The sequence below is a fragment of the Balaenoptera ricei genome, chromosome 11, assembly GCF_028023285.1.
Source record: "Balaenoptera ricei isolate mBalRic1 chromosome 11, mBalRic1.hap2, whole genome shotgun sequence".
Lineage (NCBI taxonomy): Eukaryota > Metazoa > Chordata > Mammalia > Artiodactyla > Balaenopteridae > Balaenoptera > Balaenoptera ricei.
This window is the reverse complement of record NC_082649.1, coordinates 91,472,714-91,484,874: the sequence shown is the minus strand read 5'-3', so window position 1 is coordinate 91,484,874 and position 12,161 is coordinate 91,472,714. Positions and strand designations below refer to the sequence as shown.

Sequence of the window (12,161 nt, the reverse complement as noted above, 5' to 3'; positions counted from 1 at the left end):
AACATTTACACACGACTTTTGAGACTGATGTACTTTAAATAGTTTGCATGCTGTTAAGTTTACAGAGCTATTCAAGCTCTCTACTGGGAGAAATCTAAAATCCTACACCAGGTTATCAATCCTTTTCTTTTTCCTCCCTAGATGTTCAAAGATGCGACAGACTAAAACTTGTTAGGAACTTGAGGTGTGAACTTACATACCTGCTGGGGGTGTTTCATGATGGTCTGATGGCTGGCTAGGCTGGCTTCTCCCTACTTCATTCACGGCTATGACCCTGAACTGGTATCTCACATACGGAGCCAAAGATAACATGACTGTTGTTTCCTCTCCTTGGACTCTAGTCAATTCTTCCCACCTTCCAGGTTCCTCTCTGTTTCCTTCAAATTCTATAATATACTCTGGCAGTAGGAACATAGAAAAACACATTAGAATGGATTGAGAATGTTGAAGTTATACTAAGATTTATATACAATATTAAACATTTTTTAAAGGATGTTCTAAGGATAATCCACCCTTGGTGGTATTAATGGCTTTAATATTAATTTTAACTCTGGAAACTACAGTTATCCCAAGTAATCCCTACCGCTAATATTGCTGTTGTGATCATCTCCAGCCTCCCATGTCAGCCGAACACTTCTGTTCTGTCTTTCAGACAAGTGAAGGTTTTCTGGTGGATCCGGAACATCTGATTAATAATGAAAAATAATGGTGAGGAGAAGGCAGATCATTGCCTTTGTCGATCCCACTTCCTCACTCAGGCACACTGCAAGCCCCCTTCTCTTCGGGGCCCGTCTCCACTCTGAACTGCCAAATCTCACCAATCCTTCTGGTTCTATTTCAAATGGATAGGGAGGGTGGGAGGGAGATGCAAGAGGGAGGAGATATGGGGATATATGTATATGTATAGCTGATTTGCTTTGTTATAAAGTAGAAACTAACACACCATTGTAAAGCAATTATACTCCAATAAAGATGTTAAAAAAAAAAACCCCAAAAAACAAATGCAGCTTCCTTCACATCTGTACATTCCTTCCCTACTGTATTACCTCACTCTATGGTGATTCCCAGTTCTCAAGGGGCCATCTTTGCCCACCGGCATCAGAATATTTTTTAGGAGTAGTTATTAACAATGAAGATTTCTGGGCCCTATTTCTCTGGCTTACTGAAAGAGCTGGGCCCAGGAGTCTGCATTTGTAAACAAATGTCCTGGTAGATATCATGAACAATGAATTTTGAGAAACATGAACTTGATCAAGGAGACCAGTATCTTCCAGCTCATATGCTTATTTATATGCCTGGTTCATCTCCTGTATGTATCTAAACGGCTCTTCCAGAGTAGGAACCATATTTTATTAATTTTTGCACCACCCACAGTGCCTTGCACATAAATGTTTTGTGACTAAATAATTAAGTGAAAAATATATTATCACTTCAACCATGCATCTACTTATCATATTAGAGCAATAAATTTAGGCCCTGTGACTACAGGAAAATAAGAGAACATGAACTCAGGCTTTCTTTTCTACATGGTTTGGATTTTTATTTTAATTTGTAACAGTGAGTTATCAGTATATTATAGCAACTTTTATACTCTGTTGTCCTGGAGTTCTAAAGACGAATAGGAAGGGCGTTTATACTGGAAGAGGAAGATATGGCACTGAATGTTGTGACAGAGACTAGAAAATTGAGTAGGCGATGACAAATTTTAAGTGTTAAACTACATGGAAATTTCTGGTACTTTAAAAATAAAAGGAACAGTTAAAAAAAAATCTGATCCCTCATGATCCTGACTTCCAAACTTTGGTTTCAATTCTCCCATGTATTCAAGGACATTTATCTTTTCTCAGAGGAGACAATGGAAGTAATATCTAATGGGGCCTTCTTATGGGCTCTTTCTTCTCCAAGTGGGAAGCAACATCCATGGCTCCTGCTGAGTATTTGACAATTGTTGGAAATTTATACTGACAAAAAAATTGTTTTCAATTCAGAAGAGAATGTGTTTATTTTAAAAATGTGGTCAGTGGCTGCGTCCACACTGTAGAGCCTTAAATAAGAGCTTATTTCCTCAACAGGCTTGAGGATCTCTGAGCTCAGAGAACTTAGGCTCCTCTCTTCAGCACTGACTAAGGCCACTCATTTCTGACGTTTTCTGAACCAGCCAACGCAGCCTGTTGTGTCTGACATTAAAATCTGCTCTTTCCGAGAACCACATGGAGCTACGATTGATGGACTGCAGTTGAGACCTAAACGAATGATGCTCTTAAAGGACGTTTCTGGCAAGGCTTCTGAAAGTAACTTCTGTTTAAAATGGGCCAAGCATAGACTTTAAAACACTGTTTTCCAGGAAAAAGAGTCTTTTAGAAATCATACATGGATTTGTCATTTGTTACTGTCAGTTATGGGGCTATGCTTCTTAAAATCAGAGGCTGGCCTGAAAATTAGAATGTAAACGCCAAGAAGTGGTTAAGAAAATGCAGCCTATCTCCTAGATTATTTTTTATTATTTTCTTTTCATTCTAAAAACGTTTGGTAATTACCTCATAAGTAAATAGTACATGTAATCCTAGCCACTATTTATTTAAAATGATCAAAATTTAACAGTTCTAGAAGATGGCAGCCTCATTACAAGACAGATGTATTAAATTTCGCAAGAAAATTTAGATGGCATGTACCAAGTGGTAGGGACCCCAGTCTCCTTGCCATTGCTCAAAATACTCGGGGGCAAAGGCCATGGATCCTGACATTTACACTTATAATTGTCGTGCCTGGGATAAACTCCAGTTTACCTTAGACTCAACTATTTTGTCTGGAGAATTACTACTGGAATGATTACTAAGGACTGAACCTTTCTGCCCCTGTGGTAGCTGAAACATATCACCTAAAGGTTTCATTCTTTTGAACCAAGTCCATACCACCTACCACCTGGGAACTACATTTTTCGTTGTTGTTGTTGAAAACCCAACATGGTGGCCATTTGCTTCGCTTGAAAGATGGTGGTCATTTATCTCACTTAAAATATAGGGGCCATTTGCTTCACTAGGAGAGAACCTGCCTATTTATTCATTTTTCACCAGTCTACCTCAAAAGAGACTGAATTCTTTCCTCTCAGTCTGTACCCATGGTAGGCAACCTACCTGTGAATCCCAGCAACCAAAGCGGTAAAGATACAAATACCTGTTAATAATCAGGATTAATCTAGACATATGGCAAAGGTGTTTAGGCCAAATCAAACCTCTTCTAAGGACTATCAGCAAACTCAAGGAAAACTAAATGGTACCCACTGAAACAGAATTATAAGAGAAAACTGTAAAAATGTCTTTATCAATCAGGGTCCCAGCAGAGCGTAAACAGTTCACACAAGTTAGGGTACTTCAAAGAGATTCTAATCAAGACTCTTTCAAAAGATGTGAGCGGGATATCCAGGGTGGAGGGTGAGGGGTGGGGAGGGCAGTTACTGGAATCCCATCAGAGGGAGCTGTGTGGACAAAGCCTCTGAGAGAATCAGTGACTTTGGCAGAGGGACACACACAGCCAGCCTGCAGGGAGGGATTATCCAGAAAAAAAACACTCTCCCCCCACTGCCTCTGCTGCCAGAGCTCCCCGACGGCTGAACCGAATGAAAGCTTGAGGGTAAGTGGTTTGTTGGTGTCCACACAGGTCAGGTTTCCAGATTCAGAGAGCTGGTGGACGGTGAATCTGGAAGGGAAACTAGGAGAGCTATCCAACAGACAGTTTAAGAGCTATCAACATGGGTAACTGCAGGGTTAATTGCACTGATTACACCACTGAGGTGTGCACATTGTTTTCTAATTAGCATTATTATTTAAAAAAATCAGAGGCCTTTCTTTGCAGAAGAACCCTTGAAGTCCCTCCCTCCCCCCCTTCCTGGGACCCTGGGAGCTGAGCTGGGTCTAGGCCACTGGTTTAGGGCAGGACCACTGTTTAATCACCACTGGGCCCCTACCCTGACCCTCCATGCTAGCCCATCGCCATTCCTCAGCCACATTTCTCTGTGCACTAGGAAAGTGTAGCTCAAGGGTCCTGGGAACTCAAGCATGCTTCAGTTTTCTTTCTGCTGATAGCATCACCTACCTCCCACTGCTTCTGGCAACATTACCCAAGTAGAAAAAAGAAATTAAGCAACAATTAACTTCTTTAGAACCAGAAGAGGCGAAAGCATTCGAAAGTAGGGTCACTCTTTAATTGAAAATTTTAAACTAACAATAAATTGCACGGGCTTAAATAATCATTGGTTTAATTGCCTAAGAACAGTGGAATTTAATCAGTAATGGAGAAGAAATGAACAAAGATTTCTTTATTCGTTAGTGCACTTACCAAGGACAGTTACTTGAGTCATAGCAGCAGTGCTATCTAGAGCAGTGTGAGCTGAACACGAGTATACACCTTGGTCTTCTACGGTGACATTAGATATAGTCAAATTAGCTCCATCAATAATTATCCTACCAGGAAAAAAGTGAGTCTATGATGAGGATGAAACAAACAGAAACAATAGAAATGTAATCCTTTCAAAACTAAATATTCCCCATAGAAAGCAATTTAAGGAAGAATTTTAAAACAACTTGTCCCATAATGCAAATTTTATTAGAGAATGCCATACTTGAAAACTGGAAAGTATTATTCAAGCACACACAAATGTCTACAAGCCATGAAAGGGATCAGGTTGGTTGGTTGGTTTGTTTTTAAATTACCAAATCCAACCATCTGTGATTCATGGGTCAGTGACGGAACCATCTTGCCTGGTGTGTCTGAAGAGTGTACCATACCTCACAATAGCTAAGATAAATTTGAATAATTCTTAAGGTATGTTTAGGGAACCACCTACATAGGATCAACTTGGGTGCTTCTTACAAAGGCAGATTCCTGAATCACACCCCAGTTCTACAGAACCAGAACATCTGAGATGAAGTCTGGCAATCTCTATTTTTGACAACTTTCTCTTTTCTCCATCCTTCCACCTCCCACATAGAATGCACTTTAAGATGTGATAAAAAGTGAACTCTGTGACTTATCCGAACAGTAGATGGCAGACTAGTACTTCTTTTTGCAAATCATTTGGTGCTGGCTTTTTATTATTTGTTCTCTTTTTGCCAATTTGTAATTGAGTTTACTATATGAATTTTTAAAATATGAATTATACCTTTTACCCTATGCCTGTGTATTGTTAGCATAACTATTCAAGTATTTTTTAAAAAAATAAAGTTCCATTAAATCTGAGATATATTCACAGCAGTGTGCTATTTAGTTGAAATAAACCATGTCTTCCTTGTGGGGAGGGAGAGAAAAATCTTAAATAATTTAGTTTCTTAACATAAAACTCATATAGGCTGCTGAAAAGTTCGAGTTAGAGAAAACCAATTAAAACTGTAGTAAAGTCAAACATGGTTCTGCCCTTTGATTACTGACAAAGTCGGCCCCTTACCCCTCCACCAATCACTGAATGATTTGCTAATCAATACTACCTGGTATTGCTAGTCAAGAATCTCACTATAATTCTAATGATAAAGCTTTGACACAGTTTCTCAGTTCATGTTAGTTATGTGTCCATTTGGTACAAATATCAGAATATTACATACACTGACAATTTTGCAAAGTTTACCTTCTTAGATGAAGAAATACAATTTAATAACCTCTTCAAGAGGGCTGTTTGTGCCCTGCACATCCACGAGGGCCCAGGGGAGCTGAAATCTAGCCTACAATCTTCTTGCCAGGATTTGTACCCTGGTGTGGGGCTGCTTCACGCCAGAAAGAAAGGGCAACTTTAGGGCAACTTTTCTGTAACGCACTGTCTTTTAAAACTCACAAATGTACCTCATTTAATCAAGGTAGAATGACCCCTTGAAATGGTCCTTGAAATCTGGTAGGTATGATGTACCCAGGGAGGTTATTAAAAATTTCCTTTGTTAGGCTCAGTCCAGTTTCCAAATCAGAACTTTTGGGAATAGGACAAGGGCCACTGCATTTGAACATGATACCTAGGTAATTCTGGCTCACATCAAAATCTGACAACTATTTGTGTTAGCAAGGATACACTCTGCTATGCTGAAGTAATAAACAGCTCCAAATTCTCAGTGCCTAAGACCACAACTCTTTATTTCTGTCTTACACTATGTTTCCATCATAGGTCAACTGTATTCTGCTTGAAGAAATCCTTGTTAAGCACATTATACATTTTAAAAATGGTTTCTACTCTACATAGAACCTGTTCTCTGGCTTCATCGTCATCTCTGTTCCTCTCAGTCTTCTCCCCTGTTTTTACCTGCTTAACCACCTCCCATGAGAAACTTGCCATCATTCTACAACCTCTCACCTCCTTCATCTGAAATATCCAGATCGCTAGTCCCCGAACCATGTTAACCTCCAGTGTTTTCTTGCTCCATTCCGTCTTGTAACAAATTTCGCTCCAGGCAATATTAAAAATGTTGCTTTCTTTGGAGACCTGTGTTTGAGGCTCAGTTCCACCAACTATGACTTGTATAATCTTGCATAAAACTTGGGGCCTAATTCACCTTATTTAAGAAATGGGGATAACAATATTTTCTTTCTTTTCAGGAGAAGTAAATGAGGGAAAACACATAAAGTGATTCATGTATAGAGCCTGGCTTACTATGTCCTCAAAGAGTGTTACTAATAATATTAATCAAATTGATTTATTTCATTGTTGGCTTGTAACTAATCACATTTCTTAATGCCCCCAACTCCCATTCCTCCTGCCTTTCTGCTTGAACAAATTACCTTAGTTCCTCTTTTCTTAGGAAGAGACCCTTCTATCCTTATAATCTCTGCCTAATCTAATGCCTTATAACCTCTGCATTCTTATTCCCCAGCCCTGAGGTCTACCCCATTCATCTGCTGCCATTTCTGAGGGGAAAAAGAAGCCCTTCCTTGATGCCAAGATAAAGCCCTCCCACTTGTGCTTTTGACACGTTTTCCCTCTTATCCACCTTTTCACGGACACATGGATACATCCCATATCCCTCTGCCATCCCTCTCCTTCAGGACTGGGTCGTTCACTCTGTCTATGGTCATGAACAGTCCCCATTACATTTGTCAAGGACAGTCTAAATTTTAAAAGTGGTTTGATAGCATATCCATACTCCATTTCATTTTTCATAACAATATTGTATTGTCTAGAGCCACCTGCAGGTTAGAAATCCACAGAAAATTCCTTGAGGTCATTTCAGCCTTCCTAATAGGTTTACTGTGAGGATAATAGAGGGAAAGCATGTATGGGAGGCACTAACATAACATGAGGCACCCAGCAGGTATAATGGTCCAGGGTAGCAGCTTCCAACGCTTCTCATACCCCTGTACATAACAGGGGACAAAAGGGGAGACAAGAAGTTATTTTACTTCTCATTTTCCTCTATGTGCCTTTGCATCAGAAATTTAACCACTTTCTAGGTAAAAGCTTCTGGTTCCCAGCCTAGTGACAAGGAGAAGGTGTCCCGGCAGAAGGTGAGAAATGGGAGCTTACTAATGGTTCTACAGAAATTTAGCAGATACCTGTGATCTCAACTGCCTGCTACAATTCCATGCCTGCTCCTGCCTCCAGTCAAGACCAGCCTGCAACAGTCACTCCCAGCCCTTCCCACCCCAAATATCATTTCTGTGTTAAGGAAAACTAGAAGAATGTCTGCATTACTTAGGTGACTCAGAGAGCCAGAGGCTCAATTGAGGGTCAGCCCCAGCATCCTGCAGAAGCTATAAAACTGAGTCACACAAAGAGGCTGGTTGGAGAGTCTGGATTCAGGGCCTAAATATGCAGGTCACATTACCAACAAGGCATGAGTCTGATTCCCTTCTTGACTATAACCCAGAGGTTATATGGAAGACCCCAAATAACTACATAGTTGACAAAAGAGGGAGAATTTGGGGGGGATCTGAGCAGTTGACAAATCATCTCACACCTAACCAAAGGCTGAAGATCTCTGTTGCAACGTGTAGCCTGTTAGGTATCAACAATTATTCTCCTTTTGTGTCACTGACAACTGGTTGCAGTACATATGCTGCCTTTCCACAAACATGAAATACAGAGGAGGGATGAGATGGAATAAATTAAGTACCCAGGCTGAGACCAATCAATGCCTTTATATAGAAGTGGCACACACACCCACAAATACGAAAAAAGACCAAGCAGGTAACAGAAATGAGACAAGACTACCAGAGAAATGAGGAGAATGAGTCATCACAGCTAAATTGGACTGAGTACTGAGTATATTCTAAGTGCTTGGCGTTGACTCATAATAACCCTATGATGAAGTTACCTTAAACAATTTTTTTGAACTAAACTATGTTATAGAATATAAAACTAAGGCACAGAAAAGTTAGGCAGCTTGTCTAAGGTCACAGACCCAATAAGTGACAAAGCTGGGATTCAATCCCAAGCCCCTGGGTTCCAGAGCCCATGCTCTTAATGATGACACTGCCACCATCTCGCCTAAGGAATGCAAGTCCTGTCTGAAGATCTTCAGATTTAGTTTTTCAGAATGATGAACAACAAAATAAGACGGCAGGTGAGATTTGGATCAAGGATGGTCAAGTTTTAACCCCTAACTCAGCAACAATGCAAAAGGAAGGGGAATGTCCTCTGCTTCCAAAAGACAGTACACGCATTCATTAAATATTGACTGTTTTCTCTTCCTTTGATACACTTAACAGTGTTTAAATATAGTACTAGTCAGCGTCTAGTCACACTTACTCTACATTCTCTCTTCTACACTTTTACATATTCTCTACAAAGACGCTGGAAGGCTCAAAAATATACTTGTCAATACTTACCAATGGGAAGGATCTGAGATATGATTTAGCTTCCACCCATGAGATAAATTCCTATGAGATTGGGAGGTAGAAGAGAAATGGGCACCATCTCCTCTGGGGACTTGTGAGCAGACAGCGACTCTGGCAGATATAAGAGCTGGCAGTGCTGGACTCACCAGGAGAACCAGTGGGGTGAGGGGGGCAGTGAAGACGGCAGCAATTTCCAGACATGTGAATTGCAGCTGCAGTGCCACATCACCGAGAACCCAAAAGCTTAGTAAGCAGCACCCATAGACCTATCTCCTCCACTCTTTCCAATGGTTTTGTGAGCACCCAAGCCCACGCAATAAATATTCCTCAAATAACAGGAGCGGTTTCTGTTGCCTGCACTCACAGGATGGTACAAGTTACATGAAAAATCGGTAGCAAAAATGAGGAGAGAAACGTGTGGAAGTAAAGTGAAACAAGTACACTGTTTGACCCTTTAAATATTGCCTTAAAGACTGAAATGTAATACGCAGTTTTTATATTTTAATTCAGTGTGTATACTTTTACAACTATTTTTCTTTCAAATGCAAGGTTTAATCCCAAGCAAATATTATGAGATACTATAATAGTTTACCATAAGTGGGTGTTGTATTTTGTTAAATTCTTTTTCTGCATCTATTGAGATTATCATATGGTTTTTATCTTTCAATTTGTAAATATGGTGTATCACATTGATTGTTTTGTGTATATTGAAGAATCCTTGCATTCCTGGGATAAACCACAACTGATCATGGTGTATGATCCTTTTAATGTATCGTTGGATTCTGTTTGCTAGTATTTTGTTGAGGATTTTTGCATCTATGTTCATCAGTGATATTGGCCTGTAATTTTCTTTAAAGACATACCAATTACCGACAAACACATGAAAGGATGCTCAACATCACTAATCATTAGAGAAATGCAAATCAAAAACACAATGAGGTATCACCTCACATCGGTCAGAATGGCCATCATCAAAAAATCTACAAACAATAAATGCTGGAGAGGGTGTGGAGAAAAGGGAACCCTCTTGCACTGTTGGTGGGAATGTAAATTGATACACCACTATGGAGAACAGTATGGAGGTTCCTTAAAAAACTAAAAATAGAACTACCATACGACCCAGCAATCCCACTACTGGGCATATACCCTGAGAAAACCATAATTCAAAAAGAGACATGTACTACAATATTCACTGCAGCACTACATACAATAGCCAGGACATGGAAGCAACCTAAGTGTCCATCGACAGATGAATGGATAAAGAAGATGTGGCACATATATACAATGGAATATTACTCAGCCATAAAAAGGAATGAAATTGAGTTATTTGAAGTGAGATGGATGGACCTAGAGTCTGTCATACAGAGTGAAGTAAGTCAGAAAGAGAAAAACAAATACTGTATGCTAATGCATATATATGGAGTCTAAAAAAATGGTACTGATGAACTTAGTGGCAGGGCAGGAATAAAGACACAGTCATAAAGAACAGATTTGAGGACCCAGGGGGAGAAGGGGAAGCTGGGACGAAGTGAGAGAGTAGCAATGACATATATATAGTACCAAATGTAAAATAGATATCTAGTGGGAAGCTGCTGCATAGCACAGGGAGATCAACTCAATGTTTTGTAATGACCTAGAGGGGTGGGATGGGGGTTGGGAGGGAGGCTCAAGAGGGAGGGGATATGGGGATAAATGTATACATTTAGCTGATTCACTTTGTTGTACAGCAGAAACTAACACAACATTGTAAAGCAATTATACTCCAATAAAGATAAAAAAAATAGTTTACCTACCTGCCATCCTCTGTGCCATTAATTTCAAAGGCTTCACCATCTTTACTCCAGGATAATTTTAAACTGTATTTCAAATGTGAGTCACATTTGCTCTCACAATGCAATTCAAGTGTGTGTGATCTGGGGACACGAGGATTCTTAGGAGAAACTCTAAGTTTTGTAGCATCTGTTTTTACAAAATAAAGATACTAGTTAGAGCTATAGAGCACAGCTTACTTTGCTATCAAGTGCCTGCAATTTAATCAACCAAAATGGTCAACGCTGATAGTCAAATCCTCATGCAATGTTTGTCACACTGTTATTTCCTAACGTCACATATCATTACTATTTTCATTCCTTTCAAGCCAGGGCACCTGGGTAGAAGTATTATATTAATAGCAATTTCCCAAGAGTGTAAGCAAGCAAATGCCTCTGGATATTGAAAATAATACAAATTGTCCTTCTAGTGCTTCTGGACATGTGATGAAAATACCATAAAGGGGAAATCAATTAATTTTCTATTAACTTGTTTATTATTAACTCAAATCTGAGGTTAAATGGTGAAGCCCATGCATAGATGAACTAACAACATGAAGGTGTGGAATGCGAACATAAGCACCATGAACGTGGAGGCTTTGCTTGTTTTGTTTCATTCAAGTAACTCCAGAGCCCAGAAGGGAGCCTGTGTACAGTAGGTACTCAATACGTATTTGTTGAATGAGTTACAGTGAGTCATATTTGGAAAGTAAATTAGTAATATCAACAATATGAATAAAATACCTAGGAATAAAAATAAAATACCTAGGAATAAACCTACCTAAGGAGACAAAAGACCTTATGCAGAAAACTATAAGACACTGATGAAAGAAATTAAAGATGATACAAACAGATGGAGAGATATACCATGTTCTTGGATTGGAAGAATCAACACTGTGAAAATGACTATACTACCCAAAGCAATCTACAGATTCAATGCAATCCCTATCAAACTACCAATGACATTTTTCACAGAACTAGAACAAAAAATTTTACAACTTGTATGGAAACACAAAAGACCCTGAAGAGCCAAAGCAACCTTGAGAAAGAAAAACGGACCTCGAGGAATCAAGCTCTCCAACTTCAAACTATACTACAAAGCTACAGTAATCAAGACAATATGGTACTGGCACAAAAACAGAAATATAGATCAATGGAACAGGATAGAAAGGCCAGAGATAAACCTACGCACACATGGTCACCTTATCTTTGACAAAGGAGGCAAGAATATACAGTGGAGAAAAGACAGCCTCTTCAATAAGTGGTGCTGGGAAAACTGGACAGCTACATGTAAAAGAATGAAACAAAAACACTTCCTAACACCGTACACAAAATTAACTCAAAATGGATTAAAGACCTAAATGTAAGGCCAGACACTATAAAACTCTTAGAGGAAAACACAGGCAGAACACTCTATGACATAAATCAGAACAAGATCCTTTATGACCCACCTCCTAGAGAAATGGAAATAAAAACAAAAATAAACAAATGGGACCTAATGAAACTTAAAAGCTTTTGCACAGCAAAGGAAACCATAAACAAGAT

General features: G+C 39.3%; 1 protein-coding gene and 1 long non-coding RNA gene across 3 annotated transcripts in view; one reads left to right on the top strand and one right to left on the bottom strand.

Moving 5' to 3' along the window:
* LOC132375158 (uncharacterized) overlaps window positions 1-824 on the top strand; it is a 47,755-nt gene extending 46,931 nt beyond the window's left edge. The window contains exon 7 of the long non-coding RNA XR_009505933.1: window positions 653-824. This is a non-coding gene — a long non-coding RNA (uncharacterized LOC132375158). The remainder of the gene's footprint in view (window positions 1-652) is intronic.
* Window positions 1-12,161, bottom strand: part of CHL1 (cell adhesion molecule L1 like) — a 194,336-nt gene that overhangs the window by 20,039 nt on the left and 162,136 nt on the right. For both annotated transcript variants that reach the window (XM_059940202.1, XM_059940201.1), the window contains exons 14-17: window positions 10,602-10,767; window positions 4,336-4,460; window positions 584-685; window positions 201-398 (exon numbers count right to left, since the gene is read on the bottom strand). In XM_059940202.1, the coding sequence (XP_059796185.1) occupies window positions 201-398; window positions 584-685; window positions 4,336-4,460; window positions 10,602-10,767 (591 nt within the window). The remainder of the gene's footprint in view (window positions 1-200; window positions 399-583; window positions 686-4,335; window positions 4,461-10,601; window positions 10,768-12,161) is intronic.